This window comes from Cygnus olor, chromosome 3 (genome assembly GCF_009769625.2).
Source record: "Cygnus olor isolate bCygOlo1 chromosome 3, bCygOlo1.pri.v2, whole genome shotgun sequence".
Lineage (NCBI taxonomy): Eukaryota > Metazoa > Chordata > Aves > Anseriformes > Anatidae > Cygnus > Cygnus olor.
The window spans coordinates 51,936,482-51,961,859 of NC_049171.1; the positions used below are offsets into that span (position 1 = coordinate 51,936,482).

The 25,378-nt window shown below is 37.2% G+C and overlaps 1 protein-coding gene across 1 annotated transcript in view; it reads right to left on the reverse strand.

Annotated features, from left to right (window-relative positions):
- Positions 1-1,190: 1,190 nt before the first annotated feature.
- Positions 1,191-25,378, reverse strand: part of FRK (fyn related Src family tyrosine kinase) — a 57,668-nt gene continuing 33,480 nt past the window's right edge. The window contains exons 3-8 of the mRNA XM_040552017.1: positions 23,390-23,553; positions 22,575-22,743; positions 12,040-12,198; positions 7,081-7,262; positions 4,699-4,864; positions 1,191-1,718 (exon numbers count right to left, since the gene is read on the reverse strand). Coding sequence (XP_040407951.1) covers positions 1,510-1,718; positions 4,699-4,864; positions 7,081-7,262; positions 12,040-12,198; positions 22,575-22,743; positions 23,390-23,553 — 1,049 coding nt within the window. The 3' untranslated portion in view covers positions 1,191-1,509. The remainder of the gene's footprint in view (positions 1,719-4,698; positions 4,865-7,080; positions 7,263-12,039; positions 12,199-22,574; positions 22,744-23,389; positions 23,554-25,378) is intronic.

Below are 25,378 nucleotides of genomic sequence, written 5' to 3' on the forward strand. Positions count from 1 at the left end.
GACAGTGCATGAAAGATGTGCTTGAAAGAAATATATATATATATATATAATAATAAAAAGGTATGCTGCCTTCCAAAAGTAGAGGAGGGGAAAAGGAAATTAAAAATTAGAAGCAAGGCACTGAGATGAATGGATCTGAGATATCCAAAGAGAAGAAAAGATGATAAAGAAAAGAGGTAATAAAAGCCACCCAGCCTTTAAAGTAATGAATCTTTTAATTTATTTATACCTTTTTTGATATTAGAGGAAAATGGTTGAAAACTTACACTGAGCTCATGCTATGTTAACACAGTAGAGCTCTTAATTCCTGGATTATGTTGTTAAATAATTAACTGATGAATCATAAGTAAATAATTGAAACTTGGTTCTCTAAACCTCACAACTGAGAACATAAAACTGTCACAGTTCTATTAAATTTTAGCAAAACTGATATTGAAGTTAATTAGAAAATCTGGAAAAAACTTCTAAAATCTGTAGCTGTGAAGACTGCTAGCAGAAGCATCTGGGCCCCATTTCCCTGTGGAACAAAATAAAAGGGATCATCAATTATTTAAATCTCCTACATTAAAGTTAAATCTAGAGAAGATGGAAGCATGGATTTCTAGTCCTTCTGTGAAATACCTAAACCTGCCCTGAGCCTTGTCCTGTTGGAGAAGGTTGTTGATGTGTGCAGAAGGATAAGAGCTAGGGGGTCACACTGACATGCTAATGTAGTTTTGATTTCTTTTTAAAATATCCAGAATTCCTAAACTTTAAGAGCTATGAAACAAGTCCTTACACTTCAATAGACAATGATAGATCATAGGTTTCAAGACACTATTTAACATTCAAAACAAACAGCTTCAGGAATCTAATAATAATTGTGTTTATTCTTGTAAAAGAGGAACAGTATACAAACTAGAAAAGATCACTCCTGCATCCACAGAACAAAATAATTCCTTTCCCCCCATGAACTTTTTTTTCTTTTTTTTTTTTTTCCAATACAGCAAAAGCATGTGTACTTTGGGTCTAAGCAAGGCAATTAATCTGGATTCTGCTGTCATCATGTTAATGGGATTTTTATTATTTTTTTGTTCTGTAAGAGAACTCTCAAAGCACAGATCCTGCTGTGCAGAGCGATCAAACTCCTCTACAAGCGCAAACTGGTACAGTCCAAAAATCTAAGGAAACGCAAATAATTATTCCCATAAAGAAATTATGAAACGTGTTACTGAGTTTAATTTCTTTTTTTTTTCATTCTTGTGATCAGATATTTAAAAAATAAATAGAAGACAGTTTGTATTTGAGAAGCCCCCACCCTTCCAGCTTCCTGATGCTTAGTCTTGCAAAACACTTGCCAGCAGCAAAAACTTGAAGTGTCTTTGAGTGCCAACATTGGCGTGACAATGTACCAGCCCTCCTTGTCTTCACTTCATAACGTCTCACTCCACATCTGGGCTTAAATTAATTTCACAGCCACCCCTTCAGTCACATTCACCCACTTTTCCACATCAACCCCCACCTTGGGGTTCACTTGGCGATGCCATAGGTGTTGGCACTGATGTCATTCTCTGTGAAGCTCTCCAGCTGCCAGCACAAGCCCTGGAAGGTGGGCCTCTCGCTGGCCTCCTGGCTCCAGCACTGCATCATCATCTCATAGACAGCCTGTGGGCAGGACCTGGGCTTAGGCAGTCTGTACCCCGTGCCCAGCATCTGGATCACCTGGTGTCCTGACAGGCCTGTTGATGGTTCAAGGAAGAAGGAATTCATCAGACTTCCAGGGTCTGTATAGGCATGTGCGACGCTGCATGTCCCTGTCTCCTACCGAGATGAGAAAACGGGGTGCTTTCTCCAACTGCAGCCATGCTAAGGGCAGAGATGGGAGTGGGAAAGCTCCATTCCACAGTAAAAGGACACAGAAACCAATGGAGGTGCCCAGATCAGCAGCTGAAAAGCACCTTCAGCACCTCCCAGGCTCCTCATCCCGACTGTTCCGATGCAAGGCATTTCAAATGGGTTTGTCTCGGTGGGAGGCTTCTCCTCTGCCACCCATACTTTGCTTAAATTATTTTGACATCTACTTCACTTAAGCTAAATCTACGTCGTTCTGCTCTCAGCGGCTCCAAAACCTCCCAAGAAAATCTATCCTGCTTTTGAATTTTCCTTGCATTTGGAAAGTTTTTGATAACATCAACCCTAATTTTCCTCTGGTGCAGTTATCTTGTGGCATCCTGCTCTGTCACCGTGGGTCATGGAGAAGAAGCAATTCCCTTATCTTTGTTGTACTTTTTATGTATTAAGGCTATTGTCCAATTCCCTTTCAATTTTCTACTCTTTAAACTCAATCCTCAGTTGTGTAATCTTTACTTCTTTTTCTTAGATCTCTGAATGATGTTTCCTTTGTACATTACCCATTGCCACAATGGTTCAACATAACCTTATCTCTTAACTGATTACAGAGGGCAAACTCCTGAAAGTAATATCAAAAAAGCAAATAACCACGGCAAAAGGACATTTTCTTCTGTAAAGTTAAAGGCAAACTATGCCTTTGTCAACGTATAATGCTATGTATTTATTCAGACAATACCAAAAATTGTGGGGCTATGTATCATTTCTACTTGAATAATTTATTTATGTGTGTGTGTTTACATATGCACACATATACAGTTAATGTAAGTACAAGTTGAGGATTTGGAGCGTTTTTTTGTGTGTTTTTTTGTTTGTTTGTTTGTTTTTTAGTTTTGTTTGTTTTTGTTTTGTTTTGTTTTGTTTTGTTTTCCTAAAGTGCTTTCCCAGGATGGGAAGATGGGAATTAAAAAGCAAAATCAAATTTTCCTTTTACAGTAAATACCAGTTTGGGACCCCATGAAATGTAATTTATGGTAAATGCACCAGCCCTCAGGCCTGTTGGGATGCAGCATAACTTTTTTTGCTTCAGTCTTGCCCTTGTGTTCTCCTCACTAGTACAAAATGAGTCACAGTCAGGCATTTCATTGATATCTGTTGTTACTGGAGCCACAGTTCTTGAGCACTTCTCAGAGTGCTAGGTATATTGGCTGTTCTCATACCATTAAATGTACTTTTGTGGTTGGTGAAATTTTATTCCTAATACTCGTGATCCTTCTCTTTATGAAATCTTTCCACTGTGTAGTCAAATATGAGGGAATGTGGGAAAATCACCCTTATTCATTTTTTGGATGGCTTCTTCCTGAAGTACCTATGCAGTATTTCATCAACGATAGCGCATTCTTTTATGTGATATCCACACAAAAGAAAGGAAAAACAAGGCAGCAGGCAGGTGAGAGAATGAGACCGCACCTTCAGTGCTGTGTTCAGTTTTGGGGCCCCCACTGCAAGAAGGACATTGAGGCCGTGGAGCAGTGTCCAGAGAAGGGCTATGATGCTGGTGAAGGGTCTCGAACACAACTCCTATGAGGAGTGGCTGAGCAAACGGGTTGTTTAGTCTGGAGAAGAGGACACTCAAGGGAGACCTTATTGCTCTCTAGAACTACCTGAAAGGAAGTTGTGGGGAGCAGGGGGTCGGCCTCTTCTTGCAGGTAACTTGCAATAGGACAAGAGGGAGTAGCCTCAAGTTGTGCCATGGGAGGTTTGGGTTGGAAATTAGGAGAAATTTCTTCTCAGAAAGAGCGGTCAGGCATTGGGACGGGTTGCCCAGGGAAGTGGTGGCATCACTGTCCTGGGGGCCTTTAAGGAAAGGTTGGACCTGGTGCTTAGTGGGTAATATTGGTAGTATAGGGATGGTTGGACCAGATGATCTTGGAGGCCTTTTCCAACCTTAATGATTCTATGATTCTATAAAAAGCCTTCCCCTTTTCCACATTCCAGCAGCTGGCATCTTTGATCTGGTGCTGGAGGGAAATAGGCAGTTGGCTTCTGTGTATGTGAAATGCAGGTTGACTCCAGCAAGAGAAAGCTTGAATGGCTGTTGATCACAGCCTTTGGAAAGCTTCCAGGGAGCCTGGGGCAGCCAGAAGGTCTGACCCACTAAATGGGCATCATCTGAACAGCTACCTTTCTGTATTTACAGTTCTAACCCTTTAACATGCCTGTAGTTTGGGCATTAAGCTTTTTAATGTCCTGGTTTCAGCTAGGATAGAGTTAATTTTCCTCCTAGTAGCTGGTATGGTGCTGTGTTTGGGATTTAGGATGAGAATAATATTGATAACACGCCGATTTTTAATTGTTGCAGAGCAGTGCTTACACTAAGCCAAGGACTTTTCAGCTTCTTGCTCTGACCTGCCAGAGGGCAGACTGGGGGTGCAGCAGGAGCTGAGAGGGGACAGACTCAGGACAGCTGACCCAAACTGGCCAAAAGGATATTCCATACCATCTGACGTCTTGATGAACAATAAATACGGGGGGACTGACCGGGGTGGGGGACCAGCTGCTCAGGGGTAGGCTGGGCATCAGTCAGCGGGTGGTGAGCAATTGCATTGTCCATCATTTGTTTTGTACATATTATTATAATTATTATTATTATTATTACTATGCTTTCTTTTCTGTCCTAATAAACTGTCTCTATCTCAACCCATGGGCTTTCATTTCCTTCTGATTCTCTCCCCCATCCCAGAGATGGAGGGGGTAGGGTGAGCAAATGGCTTCATGGTGCTTAGTTGCCAGCCATGTTAAACAACAACAATATGTCATTCTAAAAGCAAGAAAACAACTAGAAATCATTCCTTAGGTAAAAATACTTACCTGCATATGGCATCTTTCCATAAGTCATTATTTCATAGAGAAGTATTCCAAACGACCACACATCTGACTTAATGCTGAATTTGTTGTAGCAGATTGCCTCGGGGGCTGTCCACTTCACTGGAAGTTTTGTTTCAGGCCTGGTTTCACACATATTTCCATTTTCTACCTGTCATCAGTAAAACAAAGTAAGTCTGATTTAGGATCGTCTTTAACAAAGCACTTAAGCACCTGACCAAGCTAAGCTTGTGCTTAAACTTATCAAATGCTTGCCTTTCATGGTATTAAAGCATGCACTTACTGAAGTCTTTTGTTGAAGTGGGCATTACAGTTGAGAAGTGCTACTGTTCATTGGAGGCCTTTCCAAAGCATTTATCATTTCAAGTGAGCACACAGCGTTGGAGTGGCTTGTGATTAATTATGACCTGCTACTGTGAGCTCTGAATCTGGTGTGCAAGATCTCAAAAATCTGTCAGAAGTGGCAGTGTAAGCATCCTGCTGACACTAGAGACCAAATATCTCCATGTCTGGTCTTCAGTAAATAGAGAAGGGAAGAGCTAGAGCTAATGAATTCAGAACCTTTGTTCTGTGATTCATTGTAACATTGAAGGGCCATTAACTTTGATAACAATTGCTTAAGAAGGTTTCAGGACTGAAGAACAAACTCCAAGTGATTCAAATTAACATTAGCTTACAGTGGCTGCAATTAATTCATGTGAAGTGAAGACGAAATACATATAGAAAAGAAAAATTATTTGCTTGCAAATTTGAGTTAATTTTCCTTACCCATAGAAACGTTTCCTTAAAGTTTTATAGCATGGACACCTAAACTTTGTGAACACTTATTCTCTCTTTAATTCCTAAATGTGGTTTAGTGTACATCACCCACACCCAAGCCTTGGTCAGGTTTTCCTCTTGCAAATTCAGGCAAATGTATACAAGAATTTCTGTTGTTTTTTTATTTGTTTGTTTGTTTAATTTAGAATGTATCTTTTTCATCTGTGATGTCCTAAAGCTTTGAACTATTGGTTCAAATGTCTTGTATCTACATATCTACAATGTCTTGTATCTACACATTGATATAATTGGCATTTTGACCATAATACTCATCTCTAGAAGCAAGAAATGATTTGATTATGCTAATTAACATTCTGTATTTCACTTCTCTCACCTACTCATGTGGGATCTTTGCATGTGACCATGCTAGTACTTTGACTCAAGAGACAGAATATTCCTAAGAAAGTCTGCAAAAATGACTCTATAAAAGAATATTTTAGTGAAGTTAAATTTTAACAAGCAATGTCAACAGCTGTAAATTATTACCCTTTTTAGTGAGAAAAAAGGAGAAATACATATTATAAGCAATCTTCATTTAAAAACATGTATTTTTCATGTTAAAGATGTTCAATCTGATCTTATATATAACTAGAAGAATTAAAATTAAGCAAAAAGCACTTTCAAAGCCCCTTGATACCATTGTCAAACCATTATTTTACAGTTCAGTATATGTAATAAATCCAACGCTGTTATGAACTTCAATACGCTGCTTGAATTAAAAAGAAAAAGTAAATGAGAACCAGAGGACTTTCTTCTCTGTTTTGCTTTCTCATAAAAGCATAAATCAATAAAAGCAATAGTAAGACCTCAGAAATCATGGGCTACATTTTGAATCCATAAAATATGTTAAATCAAGTCTTTCCAAGTCTGTTCAGATCCTTTTCAGAGGTAAGAAATCTCATTTCTAATCCACAGCTCTTTCTAGGGTGATCTTGGTCAGCATTACTTGGCATTCCATACCTCCCAAGGGTAGAGATGAAAAAAAAAAAAAAAAAAAAAAGAAAAAAAAAGAGAGTGCAATGGCAATGAACTTAAATCTGCATCAGATTCAAACGTCTGAGAGTTCTCTTTATGAACTCCACAGTTACTGGTGCAGAGGAATAAGATTATTTTATGATTGCTACCTACACTCCCAAGCATCACAGAGACAAAGGAGAAGTAAAAAAGGAGAAAATAGCTGTGAATGCATTTTTATCTGCTTTTCCTTACAGGCTCAGGAGCGTAATTCCTGCAATCTCTCTTCAGACACTAGTCTTGTGGATAAAGGCTGCAAAGCAAAGGTTTCCTTCCTTGGTGGCTGAGTGGGAAGCCATCTTCCCACCAGGCTGCCATCTTCAGACTAACACAAAGGCACAGGCCAGCTTCTAACCTTGCATGTGATAACACAAGTAGTGGGTACAAGGAAATGCATTAAGGATTCTTTTATCTCTGGACTTGCTTTTTTGCCTGAACACACTAATTTAGAGGTTACAGGACATACCTTAGTTGATGTCTTCTGCCTTTTCCCCTAGAGCTGAAGTAGAGCCAATTTACCCTTTCACAACCCACCTTAAAAACTCTTGCAAGTCCAAAATCCGCCACTTTGTAAACACTGTGTTCACCAACAAGAACGTTTCTGGCAGCCAAATCCCGATGGATATAGTTCTGGGTTTCAAGGTAAGCCATCCCAGAAGCCACCTGAGAAGCCATGTCTACTTGTTGTTTCAAGAAGATTTTGGAGCCTGCATCCTCTATTTAAAAAGAAAAAGACAAAAGTAATATAATATTTGTGGTATTCAGATATAAATAACAGTTGACTTAATTATATAGCCAACACAAATCAAGGCAACCATGCAATGCAATGAAGTAACAGACAAACAAATGTCAGAGGTTAGTGAACGGCACTACTTTAAGTCACAGAGCTTGTTTCATGATAACCAAGTAACAATGACTGCCCCATCTTGTAGAAAACAGTAGATGCTAAATACAGCAGTTGTTCTAGGTCTAGAAGGATCCGGTGATATATTCTAAAGAAAAAGACATTTATCTACTGTTAGCAATGCAGATATTTGCCTTTCTGAAAAGTGCATAACCCATCCCAAAATGCGAGTAAGAGTTAACATCAGTACTCACTGGATGTAGCCAAAGATGACTAAAGAGGGAAAACGACAAAATTAGCCCTGCTGCCTGTTCTCTGGTGATTCTTACTAGCAAATACACCATCTGCTGTCAAGTGTAACTCTCATTTTCATTTTACAGTCCACTTGACTGCTTCACGCTGGTATCTCTGTTGCTGCTACTCAACACAAGGACTCCTCGAGCTGCTTTCAAGCTGCCTGCTACTCTTGTAGAACTTTCTGAAGCAATGTTTAAGCCACTCCCACCACGGTAAGATCAGCTAGTTTCAGAAACAGAGATTTGCTTTCAAAGATTGGCTGTTCAAATACAGTAGCAAAATAACTTTGCACAGAACAGCTTGCCTCTACAAATGAAGAAAAAGCCTCAGGTCCATGAAAACCTGCAGCCATAAATAGTAAGACAGGTACCAATAAGATGTTACTGGGATATGACACGTTAGAATTCAAATCCAGGGGCTTTATGGCATTTTGAGGACAGATAAACTCAGCATAGAATTTATACCCCAAGGTAATCTAGGTATGCCAAATCAGTGTTATATTCAGGCATTGACACCCAAAGTCTGCAGCACTGAAACATATTTAGATGTCTGTAGCATCTAATACTCAAAATGACTTCAACTTTCTGTTTCAGAATCTTAACAATATCAAAAAGCTAAGCGTTTGCTGCTTCATGTATTGGCAGTTCTTCTTTCTCATTGAGGATGGTGACTCGTCTTTCTTACTGCCTCTGAGTTAAATAAAACATTTTAGGCTGGCAGTTTTCTGTCACTTATTTTGAATTGATACACAGTGAAAGTGTCTTGGCGTTGTTTTGCATAGCTTCCTCCAGTTCTGGCATTTTATCTGACCTACCCTTGCAGTCACCCCTTACGATAAGTGTGAAATTCCATTGTTTACTAATCTATGCTGCACTCTCCTTGTCTTGAATTTTCTGCTCATCTGGATGTTCTGAGATGAATAGGTAAAAGAAATGAATTTTAAATGATTATATTTGCTCTGTATATGTATTGTCCTACTTCCTTTTTGAGGCTAAACTCATTGGCATGATAATCTACTGCTGAGATTATTTATTTTTATTGTTGACTCAGAAATTCTTTTCCTCTCTCACACATATGTTTAATAGCTGCCTTGACCTTTAGAAAAGAGAGAGGAAAATCAGTCTCTGTGAAAATCTATGGCTTAACCATCAAGAAAATCTATCATCAGGCCACAGAATAATATAGCACTCAGAAGTTTTGCAGTTGTGATAACTGGCAGACGTCAACATTTACTATTCATCTTACTGGACAAAAGTAAATCCACAAATGAAGCTTATGCTGTATTTAACCAGAAAATAACTAAAGATGTACAAGTACCTGCATAGGTATCTGGGTTTTGGAAAATAGCTTATGTGACTCAGTTTAAAAACCCTCTCTTTGTGTTCCCTTTCACACTGCACCTTCACCTGCAGACTGCGAACTACCTCCTTGTTAATGCAAAGAAACAGACCGACTTGAGCATGGGTTTGTCCTTGCTCTGTCAATGCTCCAGGCTGGCCTGATGCAAGCTTGCTCCGATTGACAGAACACAGCAATGTCACGGCAGAAATGATGACTCCTCATGTGTAATGAGCTGCGTAAGTGCAGAATAGGAGTCAGAGCTGCTAAATCCTTCTTGTGCTTTATTCCTTCTAGGACATACAGGTGCACCATGTCAAAGGACAGGGACAAGATCCACCTCTATAAGTTGAATTGCAGCAGAGGCTGACCTACTGCCTTTAGCATGTGGGCTGACAGACGGCAGGAGGCCACAACTGACCTCACTGTTGAAGTACTGCTACAGAGGTTTCCAGAACAGAGCCAGCTCCCATCTGTCTAAACCAGAGCAAGGTGGAAGAGTTTACAGCTGCATTATATTTGGGCATGCACATGTTTTAGTTTGTCTGAAAGTGTTATAAAGGAGGAAAAACTACAACAACAAAAAAACAAAGTTAATATAACTTCCACATCCAAAACCAGGCACTGCTTGTGAATTTACAAAACTTCCCCATGGCTTATTCTTTATGCTATAAAGAAAATGTAGCATTTTTATGCCCTTTCCTAGTAATATTTTTTGACATGACTATCCCCCTTATATGAAAAATTTATTAGAGGAAATATCAAAGACAGCTCAAGGTCTGCACCTTGTTCTAAGCAATCAATCACAATATCTCATTTAGGAAATATGGGCAAATATTCACATCAACAGAATCTTGACAATAAATAAGTAAATACACAGCACTTTCACCAGTTGAGAACATTTCCTTGGAAATAATTCACCAAATTTCCAGACTGCGTCTCTGCCAGAAAAAGCCCCAGGTCTATCAGAAATGATAAAGGCATTCATACATTTATGATGATTTCATTCACATCCAATAACAAAGAAAAGTTTTCAGTTTCATTTTTGTCATACTAGTGGCAGCTCAGTAACTCTGCATAGCAGTGTTTATCAAGAAGTATCCCAAAGTACATTCACAGGGTACACAGGGAATTCATGTGCCCATCACAATTCAGTTGCTGTCATTATGGTGAAATGTGATAGTCACCACGCATAAAATATTAGGGCTTCTTAAAACTGAAAACACATATCAAACATTTCCAGAATTGGAATTTAACCAAGGAACGTTCTCCAGACTTTTCCTCTCTTCCAGTTTGCCATTTTTACTCATAACATACACAGAAACAGCAGCCTTTTGGAAATGTTTTCCTGCTTCTTGAAGTAGCTGAGTGTCAAGAATGCTTATCAGGAGCTATGCACTGACCTTCAACCAATAAAGATCACTTTCAGACAGAGAGCTCTACTCAAGCTTCAAATCTATTTTCTTATTACTGTGACTGGTGGCAGTGACTTCTCTGACCAATACCTATCAAAGCAGTTGAATCTCTGCCTCCACCTCTTAGTTCTGCTTATCTCCCTGTGCATAGGCCATCAGAAAAGGAGAGATACCAGCAGGTTCCCATTGGCCATTTTTACAGTTGTTTTGACAGCTGCCTGGAGACCAACGGACTTTGCATAGTCTCTTATGCAAGGCTGCAGGAATTAGTGCACAAATCAGGCTGTATACATGCAATGCCTACAAGGGCAGCTGCTGTGCATATGCTGGCAACTGATCTAAACATGGGCTGCAGCGCTGATATGTCCTGGACATATTGTACTCCTTGGACAAAGGGAGGACAATTTTCACCTGTGCAACAGCTGTGATTCATCCTGGCTTTCTCAGAGCTATTTCTCTCATTCAATAAATGTTTTCATGCACAGCAATCATTTTCTGACGTGCCAGGCTCTTTCAGTCAGATAAGCAGCAATCTGCACATAAAGGTGCCAAAGATGAGTATTTAAAGGAAATTTGTGCCTCACAGCTTCTGACTACTAGCACTTAGTAATGCATGCAAACCTGTACATGACCTGGCACAACTTCCTTGCAGCTTCTCTGGGGGCTTCCTAACTGGGCCATCCCTCTACTAGAGACTTCTTCAGCTGCAATTGTCCCTGGACCAAGCCTCACTTAAGAAACTGTTCCATAGAGAGGATGGGGGAAGAAGTGTATCACCTTAAATACTTTCCGTAGTACTGCACAGGTCTTTGACTTACGGGCTGAAGGCAGAACACATTTACTGAGATCTTGAAAATCTGTCTGAAGATTTTTGGGAGAAATTTCTTCTCAGAAAGACTGTTTAGGCATTGGAATGGGTTGGATGTCTTTTCAAACCTTAACAATTCTATGATTCTAAGAGAACATCACAACCTTAGAGACATTTAGTATATCAGTCATCTCCTAAACTGAAAATGAGGAACAGCACTAGAACCAGGCATTTCTCAATAGCTGAGGTGAACTTACAGAGCAATCATTATGCTAATCTTTTCCAGGCTGTACAACTTTATTTTTAATTATTATTTGTCTTCAGAATAGCACTTTGAAGTGCTGCTGAGATAAAAGACCTGATGCAACAGGCAAGGGACAAATTCACAGTGAAAGACTATCCTTGCCTGATAATAGATTTTAAAGCTATTAAGTACTTGTTGTGGAAATGCCTCCATTTTGTGTCAAATATGATGACTTGTCCTTTGGTATGCTTATCTTTTTATTCTGTTGGTGCACATTCCCATCTAGTCATAGAACTGGTGTAAAAATATGTGTCATCATAAGGCAGGAACAAAACCGTAAATGTGATTCTTTCCTGCTTCTCAGATACTTTGGCATGTCAAATTTATTCATAAACATCTTTCTTTCCTCTTTTCTCATCCCCAAATACAACAAATAAAGCAGCTTTCATACTAAACCAAGTGTTTTAATTCTATCTTTTATGTTAGTATATTTACTAAACTGAAAGCTGTGGCACCCCTTGAAAAGAGTTTCTAGTTGTATGCTTACTTTGAAGGTATTCTAGAAGACTTCCATATTTCATAAGCTCTGTAATAATATAAATTGGGTCTTCCAAGGTACAAACAGCATAAAGCTGTATAAGCTTTGGATGTCTCAAGTTCTTCATTATTTGTGCTTCCCTCAGAAAGTCTTTTGGATCCATTGAACCTGAAACAACACCATATAACAAAACATAAGCTAAGGTTATTAAAGACCTTTCTACCAGCCTGGCAGTCTTAAGGCAATAACTGAGATTGTTTTCTGTCTCTCAAAGCACATTAGCATCTCAAATCTTCACAGTTCCCAGAGAAAACAGGCAGAGCAGCTGAAATAAACAGTTAATGAGTGAAATATGCCAGTTGTACAGGGATAGAGAACATATGTGTTCCAGCCCCCAGGAATAGAAAGGCTAAGATTAACCTCCCACAAGCCTCCCCTAGGCAGAAAAAAAGTGAGGCTAGAATGTAAACTGATATAATTTAAGCAAATAATTATGTTGCAACTTGTTAACAAAATACCCAGAAACTGAGGTAATAGTATCTAGATAATGAACATAGACTTTCCTACAAAAATAGTGCTACAATAAGAATATGTTGCGCTATCGTTATCAGCTTCAGCAGTCAAACCTTGAAAGCATTGAAAACACTTTAGTATGTAAGGAATGGATATGTGCATTTTATATACATAAATGCAAAAAACTATTTATAATGTTTACATAATATATACATATAAATAAATACATATATTCTCAGAGTGAATATGCAACAGTAATTTTATACCACCTTAAATGTGTAAGTATCTTAACAGCTAATAATCCCAAATTTTTACTCATTACATAAGGTTATACTATCATCTCTAGTTCTATTCATATACACAGTGAGTCAATATACAAACTAAGTCAAAAAAAAAAAAAAAAAAACAATGCAGAAACAGCACAGGGAGTGAAAGTCAGTGGCAAAGTTAGGATTAGAGCTCATACTTTCTGAATACGGCATTGATTAGGAAAAAAAAACATGCACAAATGATGAAAAGTTTTCTCTGTGGATGATCCAATAGTGATCAGATATTCTCAGAGGTTTGAGGATGATGGCAAATAACATGGATTTAACAATACTTGTAAAAACAAATGTGAAATTATCCAACTACTCAAATATTTGCTTCCTCCCAAATCAAAATATTTTCATTAAGAAAATATTACAGTGAGGTTTTTGAAGAAAAAAAAAAAAAAAACTATTCAAGTCTAATCTGTTCTATGCCATGTTTAAAAACAGCCTCTTTTCTTAGTGTAAGCAGAATGAGTCATTTGAGAAACCAAGCCTGCAAGAGTAAGAGTCTTTATTTTATTTTCTTTAACATTAGGTAACAGACAAGGTTCATTTGGGAGCTTGGCTCTGCTCCTAACACGGATGTTTAAATGGAGTGAAATGCTGTGAGTATGCTAAATGCCTCAGCAATAAAACTCCACCAGAAAATCTGTTCTACAGAATGAACTGGTAAATCAGCCTGGACCACTTCACCCAACACCTACCATGAATGCTACCACCTAAGCAGTGCTCCAACCTATTTCCCAAAACATAAAAATAATGTGCGGTTTTACATCCTTGCATCAATGTAATAGAAATGACTGAAAAATGTTGCTGATAGACATTGTGAAAAAAGCCACTTGACACTGCAACCTCTGAGAGCAAAGACTATTGCAAGGGACAGGTGCTCATACTGTTGTTCTAACACTTTGCTTGGCAATTCCACAGGGTCCAATTTGACAATATTTTATAGGATGCCATTAGGAGGGGTGGTGAAAGGCAATGGATTTCTATGCTATCAATAAATGGATAGCAGCCAATAATGTATCTCCTCAGCTGGTACAGTCTATACCCATTCCTTTTTGTCACTGTCAGAGGAAAGTGAGGAACTGGACAAAAAGCAGATGACTCATAGGTGGTCCTGATAGAGCAGAAATGATAACACTCGGGAGAAAAAAAAAATATATCTGTAATGATAACTTTACGTCCTTTTCCTATTTAGAGCAGCACAGTCCTTACAGTTTTATCTGAACTTTACACAAATTCTTCTTTTCTAACAGTCAAAAAAAACAAACAAACAAACAAAAAAAAACACTACAGTTATCTTTTTAGGGTTTGGGCTTACTTTGATACTGATTTAATACTGCGGTCCATTCGCTTACTCTTTTCAAGATACATGCATTTGTTGTGGAAATCACCCTAAAGTCTAAAGAGAAACTGTAAGTTGTGAGGTATTGTTCATCTAAAGGTAAATGCATAAGCCTGACGAGTGATTTAGCATCATCGCCAACATTTGACATGTTGATCTTAAAAGGAATAAAGTATTTACTAACTTGAGGTCTACCAAACCACCTTTCCTCTATGGATCATTATACAGGATTTCTTCACACCATAGAAAATGACAGTTTGATTTGTTTCCAACATCAAATTTTGCCTATAAGGAATCTCTCAGTTTAATCATGCTATAAACTTCTTCCTACAAATTGAACCCAAGCAACACGTTTTTCATATATGACACCTTCCAATAAAGTGATCAAGAGAGAAGTATTCTATTATGAATAACAGCAAATTCTTCTTTACCCTGTTAATTAAAAATATTAATAATAATAACAGTAATAATAACAAACCAGTGACAAGATCAATAAGTATTTTCTGCATAAAGAGTTTGTATAACCTTCATTTTTCTTAGTTTATATCTCTAAATAGCACAAGCAGTAAACAGTGACCAACCCTCCCCCTTATAGTGTAGTTAATGAATGAAATGGCTGCTAAAAAAAAAATAATAAAAAAAAAAAAGTGTCTTTATCAATCTTTTGTCTAAGATTAAGTTTTAGCAATTCGATAAGCAAAATAAAACTTGCCATCTCAAAACAAGACAATGTGCTTTTTACCAATCAAAGGAGCAAGAAAGAAGTTGCAGCATATTTCTCTGGGGAAGCTTATGGAAATGAAATGAATAAAATATATTCCAAATGGAGTTTCAAATAACTTTTTTTTTTTTTAGTTTGTCATTGAATTATGTGTTTGTAATGAAGTAGTCATTTTCATCTGTAAATGGTAAACACAATATGAACAGCAGATCAATGTAGGTTAGAAACAACTTGATCAAAAATCAACTATAACATAAGCTTTTACACAAACAACATGTATCCTTTTGCAAGACACCAGTTTGTGAGTAGATTGATCAGTACCTGAAGAAAATATGGGTTTGTTAATTTCTTTTTTGAACGAGAAATGTTTTGGTAAGACCAAAGTCCTTAAGAACCAAATGCTAGGATATTTTTATTTGGTGCAATCTATGATGTGTTTCTTTGCCAGAAATCACCTCTAATTTAAGGCTAATTAAAACAGGCACTTATTACTTTCTTTCTGAAAATATGTTGTTCTAGAATTGAGGAAGCTCCACATTACAAGGCAGACACTTGGTCAGTTATTTCTATCTGATTTCCACTGGCCTAAATGTAAGTGGTCTTTAAATATTTGATAAGCCCCTCTGGATGGACTTTGTTTGCAACTTCTGATAAACCTTCAAAAATGACTTCAAAGTAACCTTGTACTTCAGAGCAACTTTGTCTTCTGTATAAGTTTATAAAGAGTGATCTTATGTAGAGAGTACACTGGGTGTTATTGTGATATTCTGAATAAGTTTATACATAATAAAGAAATAACATTAAAAAGTACAGGTTCTTAGTAACACAAGAGACTAACTGTAAACTATTCACACTACCAGGAGAATATGATAGGTATCCAACAACCCTCAAGCATGTTTTTCATCACATTCTAGTGAACTTACAAGTTAGTGCAAGTTTATGTACTGAATTGTAAGTTATGTATTGTAAAGTTATGTACTAAACTAAATGGAATAAATTTTCTTTGTTCAGGGAAGTAGGGAAAATTTCCTGCGTGCAAAGCTTTTTACACTGCATATGCCTAGAGACATGACATACTGAAGAACTGAATATATTACAAAAACCTCTGATAACTACCGACCCAGAGACTATTTTGAGAATGCCTCCTAAACAAATCTTGCTTAGGAAGCTTCAATGCAAAGAGATGAACTTGGGAGATACTTTACAATATGATAATGACAAGTGCATCTGTAAACTTGAATAGGCATAAGGAACTTTCTCAGCTATGATTAATCGGTGATGATAGATGTCTTCTATATGTGCTGACAGTTGGAGAAGCAAACTAGCCCAGGGAACAGGTTCTAGAGAATCTATCACACTCAGCATAGGACAAAGTGCAAATCCCTGCTGTAATGATTTCCACTTAAATAGAAAAAACAATGTCTCAGTGAGAAAATAAAAACAGAAATATGAAGTGGCATGGCTCAGGGACCTACAACAAGACAGTGTTGTGCAGAGCCAAGAACAGAAATAGCAGTTGCTGGCTTCTAGACCATTTTCTTATCTCTGATTCCTACACATCTTTGGTAATTGTGGGTCAATAACTCGAAAGGCAGAGAAGATGTTCCTTAAAGCAAAAATGTTCTTGCGTTTTGTTTCTTTCATTCACCCATCCATCACTATGTTTTTGCCTGCTAAAATGTCACAGATGTCTCAAAAGCAGAGTGAGTCAAACACCAATGAACAAATAAGACAATTATCTGAATGTAGGCATCACATTACTACAGTTTTTGCTTATAGCCATAGTGATCAACAGATGTATAGTTCTGTGCCTTCTAGACTAGATGCCACACATTAGTCAGTTGTGGCCTAGAAATACTCATGTGTTCTCAACTTTTATTCGCTGCTGAACTGTCTTCAATGTGCTGCTGAGACACTTGAGCAACTCACTGCCAGAAGCTTGAAGGAGGCTGCCATCGGCTCATGCAATGTAGTTCTTCAACATAGGATGGTTCATGATTATGCACCTGCATAATCAATATGGAAAATTTGTTCTTCATAGTGCAGTGGACAAACCTCCACTGCTCAATTTTTTCAGCTAAGCCTAATGTAATTGTGTTCTCAGTCACACCCCTCCAAAGTTACTAGCTAATATTGCCTTTTATATTAGGTTTACTGCATAAGAGAACTTTGTTTATAGACATCTGAAAATGTACTTAGGGGATTCTCCTCTGAAGAAGTATAATTTTCAATGTGAATGCTAATTTGTGAAAACATATAGGAAAATATTAAATCAAGAGTGACTGCATAATCAATCACAAAGCATGAGTATCCTGAGGGAGCACCAGACAAAGTAGGAAAGCAGGAGCTCTTTGGCTGCTCTCCACCATACACCTGGGAATATATTCTGAACAGTGTGTTCAGCTCTCCTTGGCAGGAGACCCTTAAAAAAAAAAAAAAAAAAAAAACCTCCTGCTCCTCTGACATTTTTTATCAGGACCATGTCCTAGTTTAGATATGGTAGAGTCCGATATAAACAATTGCACAGAAGATCAAAGAAGGGGGGACATTAAACCCTTGTCTGTTTATTGCAGAAGGGATCTAGCAGCAATCATAGCTCATATGCTGCCTTACAACTGCTGGAGGCTCTTCTTCCTGTCCCATTCTCCACTGGATGTTTGGGGAAAAAATAATAAGGGTGTACTTAATATTGCCAGAAACAATGAGGGAAGAAGAGGGAGAAGGGAAGAGGAGATAAGAGAAAAGAGACAAATAGGAGTAGGAGATGGAAGGACATGACCACCCATATACTCCACAAAGGAGGGTATTGTCCCAGGGGACAAAAATGCTGTAGCTGAAACCTCTAAATATAACACCAGCAAGTGCTGAGGTGACATGGAAGGCTGGTACCAAAGGATCAAGATTTATGAATTTTAACATAATGATAGTCTGTCTCACACTGGTAAAAAAAAAAAAAAAAAAGTTTAAGATAAAAAAAAAAAAGTTCTAATATTGTTGTATTAATTAAAGACATTGAAGATATTGTACATGACTTGCTATTACTTTAATCAAAAGACTGTAGCATAATGATGAGACTTGTGACTCTTCCTGCAAGGTTAACAGAAATCTTGTACAAATTTAAGGATCACAGACTATATTTTTGACATTGTGAATGGCTCCACAGTCCACCATTGACTCTGAAAAAAAGTTTCTAAGAAGTCAGGGGAAAAAAAAATGATACTGGATCAATAGATCTCATCTTCTGATGTTTTTAGTGAGGAAGTTCTGATTATTCTGTTTAGAGATGGACAAAAAACTGCTAGCAGAAACAGGAACTCGTTGAAAAAGGATGGTTCATTAAATCTGAAAACATCTCAGGTTGAGTTCTTTTTCCTGCAAAATCTACCTTATTGTCCAGGAGGTTTGTGTGTGGAACCTTATCATCCATAGCCAGTGAACTGCAAACCCAGCCCCCTGAAGCTGATTAAACCAGATACTCCATAGTCAGGAAGGCAGTGGGAGTTTATTCCACCAGGTTCAACAGAGAACAGTCATTTCCTGTGACCTCCTCAGGAACCCCAGTCCCCCTCCAGTTCTTGGTCAGAGGACTCAGAGGTTCACCACTGTGAGACCTCAGAGGCTCCAACAGCTTAACATATTTCTTAGTTTTGTCACTGTTGTAAAATCTGTGGAAATTACAAAATGCTGCTGGTAGCTGGATTCACCTCTTCCAACTTCAGGCACTAGATCTGAGTTAGTTGTCCAGACTTTGCAATCAATTGAAGTAAACATGCTTTAATAGCATGTTACTCCCTGGTTCTAATGTAGATTTCTAATCTATAGTATGACTCATACGACATGTAAATACCTATTTCTTCCCACTAATTATTAAAGTCTGATACATCTAAGATGTTAGATGCCTAAAGATAGGGAAAAAAAATGTAGCTAGTATGCTAGACATCAATGCTTCTGAAAGGAACACTTGTGAATTTTCTAGTTTGTGTGCAATATCTGAAAAATTGGCTCTAGCTCCAGATTGGAATGGAAACAGATTTATGAGTATCCTAATTACTCATAAGCCAGAAATCACATATTTCCATCAAGTGAGAATTGGTTCAGGGAAAAGTCCATCATTGCTACCTCACCAGAATTCTGGGAGTTGAATTATTCTTACAGGTTGGAAGGCCATCTACCTAAATACAATCATTTTAAGCCTTTTAGCAGCAATAGATAGAAATTAGAGAAGATCCAGAAAATCTATTTGAGGAATTTTAAAGATGATTGCAAATTGTGATTGAAAATTGATTTAACTCAGTTTTTAAGTGCCTCCAGAAAAGAAAGAAAAAAAAAAAAAAAAAAAAAGAAAGAAAGAAAGAAAGAAAAAAAAGCATACAAGGAGGCTTTTATTTTATTAGAAAAAGACATAACAAACATTAAAGTGAAGACAGCAGGTAAACCCTGATGAGAAATTATGCCCACATTCTTACAGTCATTGTGATATATAATTGATGCAAACTGTCAAAGAGAGCAGAAGCAACTTCTCTCGGTACCTCCATCTCAGGACTAGAAGATGTCTAGTTATTATCTAGTCAAAAGCAAGTTGCGTTTTAATTAGATGTAAATAATCCATCAGGTGGGTGAAATGTAATGGCATATAATAGCAAAGTATTCAGATTATACATGATCTAGATTTATACTGCAAATTAAAGCTCAACAGGAAAATACTCAAACTAGCAGAAATCCCTTCTGGCTATCAAGCCCATGAATCTATGATGTGCTGATTTGTATCATGCTCTTCAAAGTTGTTTGATATGTGATTATTTTACTTTATTAATCTGCTCTTTCCTGGAAATGAGGGCATGTTTCCATGTCACGATTACTCTTATTAACATATCTTTCCTATGTCTATGCCCTGATTCCCTTGAGAGAGAAACCTGGAAGGGGTTTCAACTGGGAAAGAGAGTGCCCGGGGTGGAAATTGGCCACTGCACCACTATATGTCCATAGGTTTTCCAGGCCAAACAGCAAGGTACTAGGACTGCAGGAGAAATTGTCTCATAAGCATAATTTATTCCTGTGATCCTTTGCATACTTGCACTTTCCCTGTGATTCTTAATTATGAATGTCCCTCACTGCTAACACCTTAGCGCTATCTGCACATGCCAGTGCCTTCTTTTGCTTTCTTTCCTTGAAAAACTCTTTGTATATTCATCTTATCAACAACAATTGTTGCAGCCACACAAGGGAAAAAAAAAAAAAAGAGAGGGAGAAAGAAAGAGAAAGAGATAAATAAAAAGAGAGAGAGAAAGAAGGGAAAGAAGGGAAAGAAGGGAAAGAAAGAAAGAAAGAAACAAAAATAAAAAGAAAGAAAGAAAGAAAGAAAGAAAGAAAGAAAGAAAAAGAAAGAAAGAAATAAAGAAAGAAATAAAGAAAGAAAGAAAGAAAGAAAGAAAGAAAGAAAGAAAGAAAGAAAAAGAAAAAGAAAGAAAGAAAGAAGGAAGGAAGGGAAAGAAAGGAAAAAAGAAGGGAAGAAAGAAAGAAGGAAGGGAAAGAAAGGAAGAAAGAAGGGAAGAAAGAAGGGAAGAAGGGAAGAAGGGAAGAAGGGAAGAAGGGAAGGAAGGAAGGAAGGAAGGAAGGAAGGAAGGAAGGAAGGAAGGAAGGAAGGAAGGAAGGAAGGAAGGAAAGCTATTAAATTGCAGCTGTAACTTGTCATCAGTGTCCCATGAAAGTTTCATGTATTTCTGGGTAGTATTGCCAGTTCTGATTGAGTCCATTATTAAAAAGAAGTTTGTTTCATAGAGAACTGATAATATTCACTGTTCCCATTATACAGCAGGAGAAGCTGAAGTAGAGTTTTGAAATGAGTTATTAAAAGGAGATGAAATGATTAGGAGAGCTTCCCATTTTGCATATGCAATACCAGATAAATGTCAGCTGCACTTTCCTCCTAAAGGAAATAAGTATAAATGTATGCACTACAATTTGTGCAAAATCTAATTATTTTGTTTGATGAGAAACAAATCTTTTCCTAGAGTGCTAATTGCCTCCTATTTTCTTGAAGAAGGAATAAGACAATCTCTAAAAGAAAACCTAATGTCACAAGAATTAAGATGAGTCTTGTTCTTCATCCCAGTTTTAATTTCCTTCTTTAAATATTGTTGAAAATATTTCATGCTTTAGGAAGAATCCTTCAGTCTTTTTCAATAAAACAAATTTGTCCAGATGTTGTTTTAAATCATTAAAAGAAAGTAAACTATGATGAACAAATTAAGAGTCTTGCCTTATGGAGAAGAAAGGCAAGTACTATACTGGATTGTTTAAACAGAGGTATAACATGTAAGCAATATGAAATAACTCCCTGTCTTTACACAACTGAACTTGTTCTCCCTTTCAGAGTCATATCTGGAAAAAAAAATTAATTAATTAAAAAAAAAAAAAAAACCTAAAACATCTTATCTACACAAAGAATTCTGCTTGTACTTCAGGTTGAAAGATTCAGGTCAGATACAAGGAGAACCAGGGTTCAGACTTCTGGTTTCAGAAGTCATTAAAAATAGGCTGATGGATCCCTGTCACAAAAGGTGGATTGCTGGATTCTATCTTAGGACAGAGAAATGGACAGAAAATTCAAGATTGTTTCTGTGTTTACTAGGCAGTATGGAAATGCATCAGTTCTCTGAAAATGTATGCTTTCACATGACTTACAGAAGAACTTTCATCTGAACAGTTTTCCTACTTTGGGTAAGAGAAAGAAAAAGACAAGGTTCTTATTTGCTTTCAGTTTGCAAGTCCCAAAACAGAAATAATACTGTGATGGAAGATAGCCCTAAAATGCATGCTTAAATGCCTCCCTGTTCAGGAGACAATTCAGCTAGGACTCAAGCATATTTAGTTGTTCTTCTGAACCAAAGATATCAATCTGTTTTGTTTTCTGAAACAGGATCATTAATGCCCAACTTGAGTTTTTTCAGTTAATAAAAACAAACTGTAATGTTAACTTTTTGAAAAATGTATGTATCATCCAGGCTACCTTTCTTCTCTATGAGATTCTTGCCATCTGCTGGCAGATGTTTTATGTTGTCAACTTAAAATGCACAGATTTAGTTAATGAAAAATAATCAAGAAAAAGTATCAAAAGCTATTTTAGTCACAAGGTTATATTATATGCAAACATATTAATGTTGTGTATTAAAACCTAAGATTGATTCAGTCATTATTGAGATTAAAGTACTTCTTAAATACAACAAGCTTAACACAGTATGTCTTCCAAAAGAGTCTTTATAATATAGCATGTAATCACCAGGAACAATTCTAGCAATGACAAACCAGAATTAAATTGATTACTTCACCTACAGATGAAATGTAGACACTCAATTCCATACCAGCAACACTGTACAAAGGAGATGGCCTTGCTGGGGTTGCCTTTTATGTAATATAGATATTGAAAAAGAATTTGTCCAGCTCACACAGAAACAGAAAACTATATAAAATTGTCATTCAAAATACCAAAGACTGTCTGGACCTTGAGTTTTACCAGCCTTCATGTCTAAGTGCAATGATTTTAAGAATGGTTGCATATACTGATAGGGTCTCTTTTTAATACCATTGAAAAAATAAAGCAGCAGCTTTGGCAGCATTTCACATTATTAGCAATTAAGAGCAATTCACATACCTGGTTTTAATGTTTTGATTGCCACAGGGGTAGTATTGTTCCACCGTCCTTCCCATACCTCACCAAACTGACCAGATCCTAATTTTTTAACGAATATCAAAGAATTTCGGTCTATCTCCCACTGGTCAACAGTTTTATATGTCAAATCAAAAGTATTAGGAATTTGTACCTGGTAAAAGAAGATAAATAATATGTTAATTTAGATTTCTCTTTTTTTTTTTTTTTCAACTGAATATCCAAGTCATTGTTAACTACATCATGTTAAGTTGAATCTGATACGAATGTTCCCTGAGAGCACAAACATGATTAAATAAGCTGAGAACACAAAATAGAGCCCAGTTCTTGGTTGTTTTTGTTTGTTTGTTTTTTGTTAGAAATAAGAAATATCCTAAAGAAAATATCCTGCCATTAAAAGTAAAATTTAGAAGTCATCCTCCTAGAAAGCTTTTTTGAACAGTGATGTATTGCTTGCCTGTACCTTGTGGTTTTGTCTCAGAAATTACTTATGCACAGCTGGAGTTATGAAGCTGGAGGTTTCATCATCATATACAATTACAAAAAGGTATTAAGAAATCACTATTTGTCATATTTTCTCCTCCAACTGCAATATGATTTGTTCAAAATGGCATGGTATTTTGTTATTAACATATCAGCCTCAAGAATGAAACTGTATTGCTACCCAAAAATTCCTGAAAATACGCAGATCATTACCATTTTGAAATGGTGGAAGCAGCTACGGGGCTAGTACTTTCTGACTGACACCTGACAAATTAGCTTACAAAAACTATGTTGCACACTGTACTATCCACACATACCTTCAAACATGGTTTTCCAAGCACCACGCAAAGGCCATCACTATTCTTACTGTAATAGTAAACAAACTCATTCAGAGTTTTAAAAACTTTCTGTCTGCTTAGGAAAAAGCCTTCTTTATCCAGACTTCGGATCCTGTAGTGCTTCACAGATTCACCATCTAAAACTAAGAAGATTTAAATATATTAAGTTTCCAGGTATCACAGCAATAGTACAATACAACTTTTGATGAGCATAATAGATATTAGATTCCTAAAGGTATTTGTGAGGACCTTAAAATAAATTATTTTCAAAAATGCCAACTATCCAAAATCTCTTTCAAACCAAAGTCCACTGTTTAGATAGCTTAGCATATCCAGTCTATCAGTCTTTAACTTTTTTTTTCTTTTTAGGTTTAGAGATTCTTGCCTCCACCATATGGATCGACACAACAATACATAAGGACATTATCTGTGAGGCAGTACATGTTTTCCACAACATGAAATGTTTTCTGTGTGTGTTTTTGTAGGACAACAAAAACAGCCAGGAACATTTAATTCAAAGTAATCTATTGATCCATTTTTAATATTCCATTTGTCAGTATAAACATTCCAAACAACAGCTTCTGAACTGGTAGGCATGTTAGAGCAAATATATTGTCCATAAACTATGATTTTCTGGAAAGCACTCACATTTTCCATGGGTTTTATTGAGTTTTGTGTGTGCTTGGAATATGTAGAAGTAAAGACAATAATGCTTGGTTTTGAATAGCTGATGACTACCCTTTGCATTGAAATGTATTTTATTGTTATCTGTTCTTTTGTAATCAAAAAGACCTTCACCTCCTCACTTCCAGTAGGTTATTCAGGTGCATCTCATGACACTCAAAGTGTCCTTCCCTGTGACCATCAGAGCACTCCTTGACAGTGCCAAAAGGAAAGCTAGGCCCCTGCAAACAGGATCTAGACAGAGAAGCAGCAGCAGACCAGAGATGGAGAAAAATGCACTCACCTAATGCATTGGATAGTATAATTGTTTTAACTCCTATCAATGCCTCAGCTGTTAGCTCTAACATTAACGGTGCCATAAAATGAACTTGGCTGCTAATGAGGAAGCCTGGCCATATAAAACACAACTTAAAAAGCAAGATGTTTAACTACTAGGATATATGTTTTGCATCTCAAACAGAAGATACATGCATCAGTGGAAGAAGGTTTTCTGATATGAGGAGATTCAGGTGGAAAAATGCTCAGAGGTCAAGGAATGGTACCAAGCTGTAATGAAATTAAGTGAGAAACAAGTATTTGAAAGTGTGGATAGGTTTTTTCTTTTTCTTTTTTTCTTTTTCTTTTTCTTTTTCTTTTTCTTTTTCTTTTTCTTTTTCTTTTTCTTTTTCTTTTTCTTTTTCTTTTTCTTTTTCTTTTTCTTTTTTTTTTCTGCCATTTAGAGCTGGTGTGGGAGCAAGGTGATGAGGCACAGGCTGCTCAATTATTGTGGAGGCCACTGAGATTAAGAATCAAACCAAAACAGAAAATGGGAATCATCCAGTGAGTTTGAGGAATGGCCAGGGGGAGACTGGAGCAGGACTAAATGTGAAGCATCACCTTTCGGAAAAAGACAGAAATAGCAATACGTAAAAACAGAAAACAGAGAGAAAAATCAGAGGCTGAAATTCCAGCAAACATATTTAAACATATTTAATTTAGGTGTGTTGACTAGTGGCAATTCTTAGTTAAGTAACTAATTCAATGGAAATATCTTTCCATCCTATAAGCAGCCTCAGCCTTTTGTATTTGAATATCTAATTACTGACAAGCTTGCTATTGTTCCCCTCTGGAATTACTGTTGCGGATAGATCCTTGATACTGTAACACTTCACATGAATTTTGCTCTCTGCAACTTCCTGAGCAGGGGAAGCAGGGAGGGAGGTGCCAGCCTCTGCTCCCTGGTCACTGATGGCAGGACATGAGGGAACGGCAAAAAGCTGCACCAGGGGAGCGTCAGACTGGGTG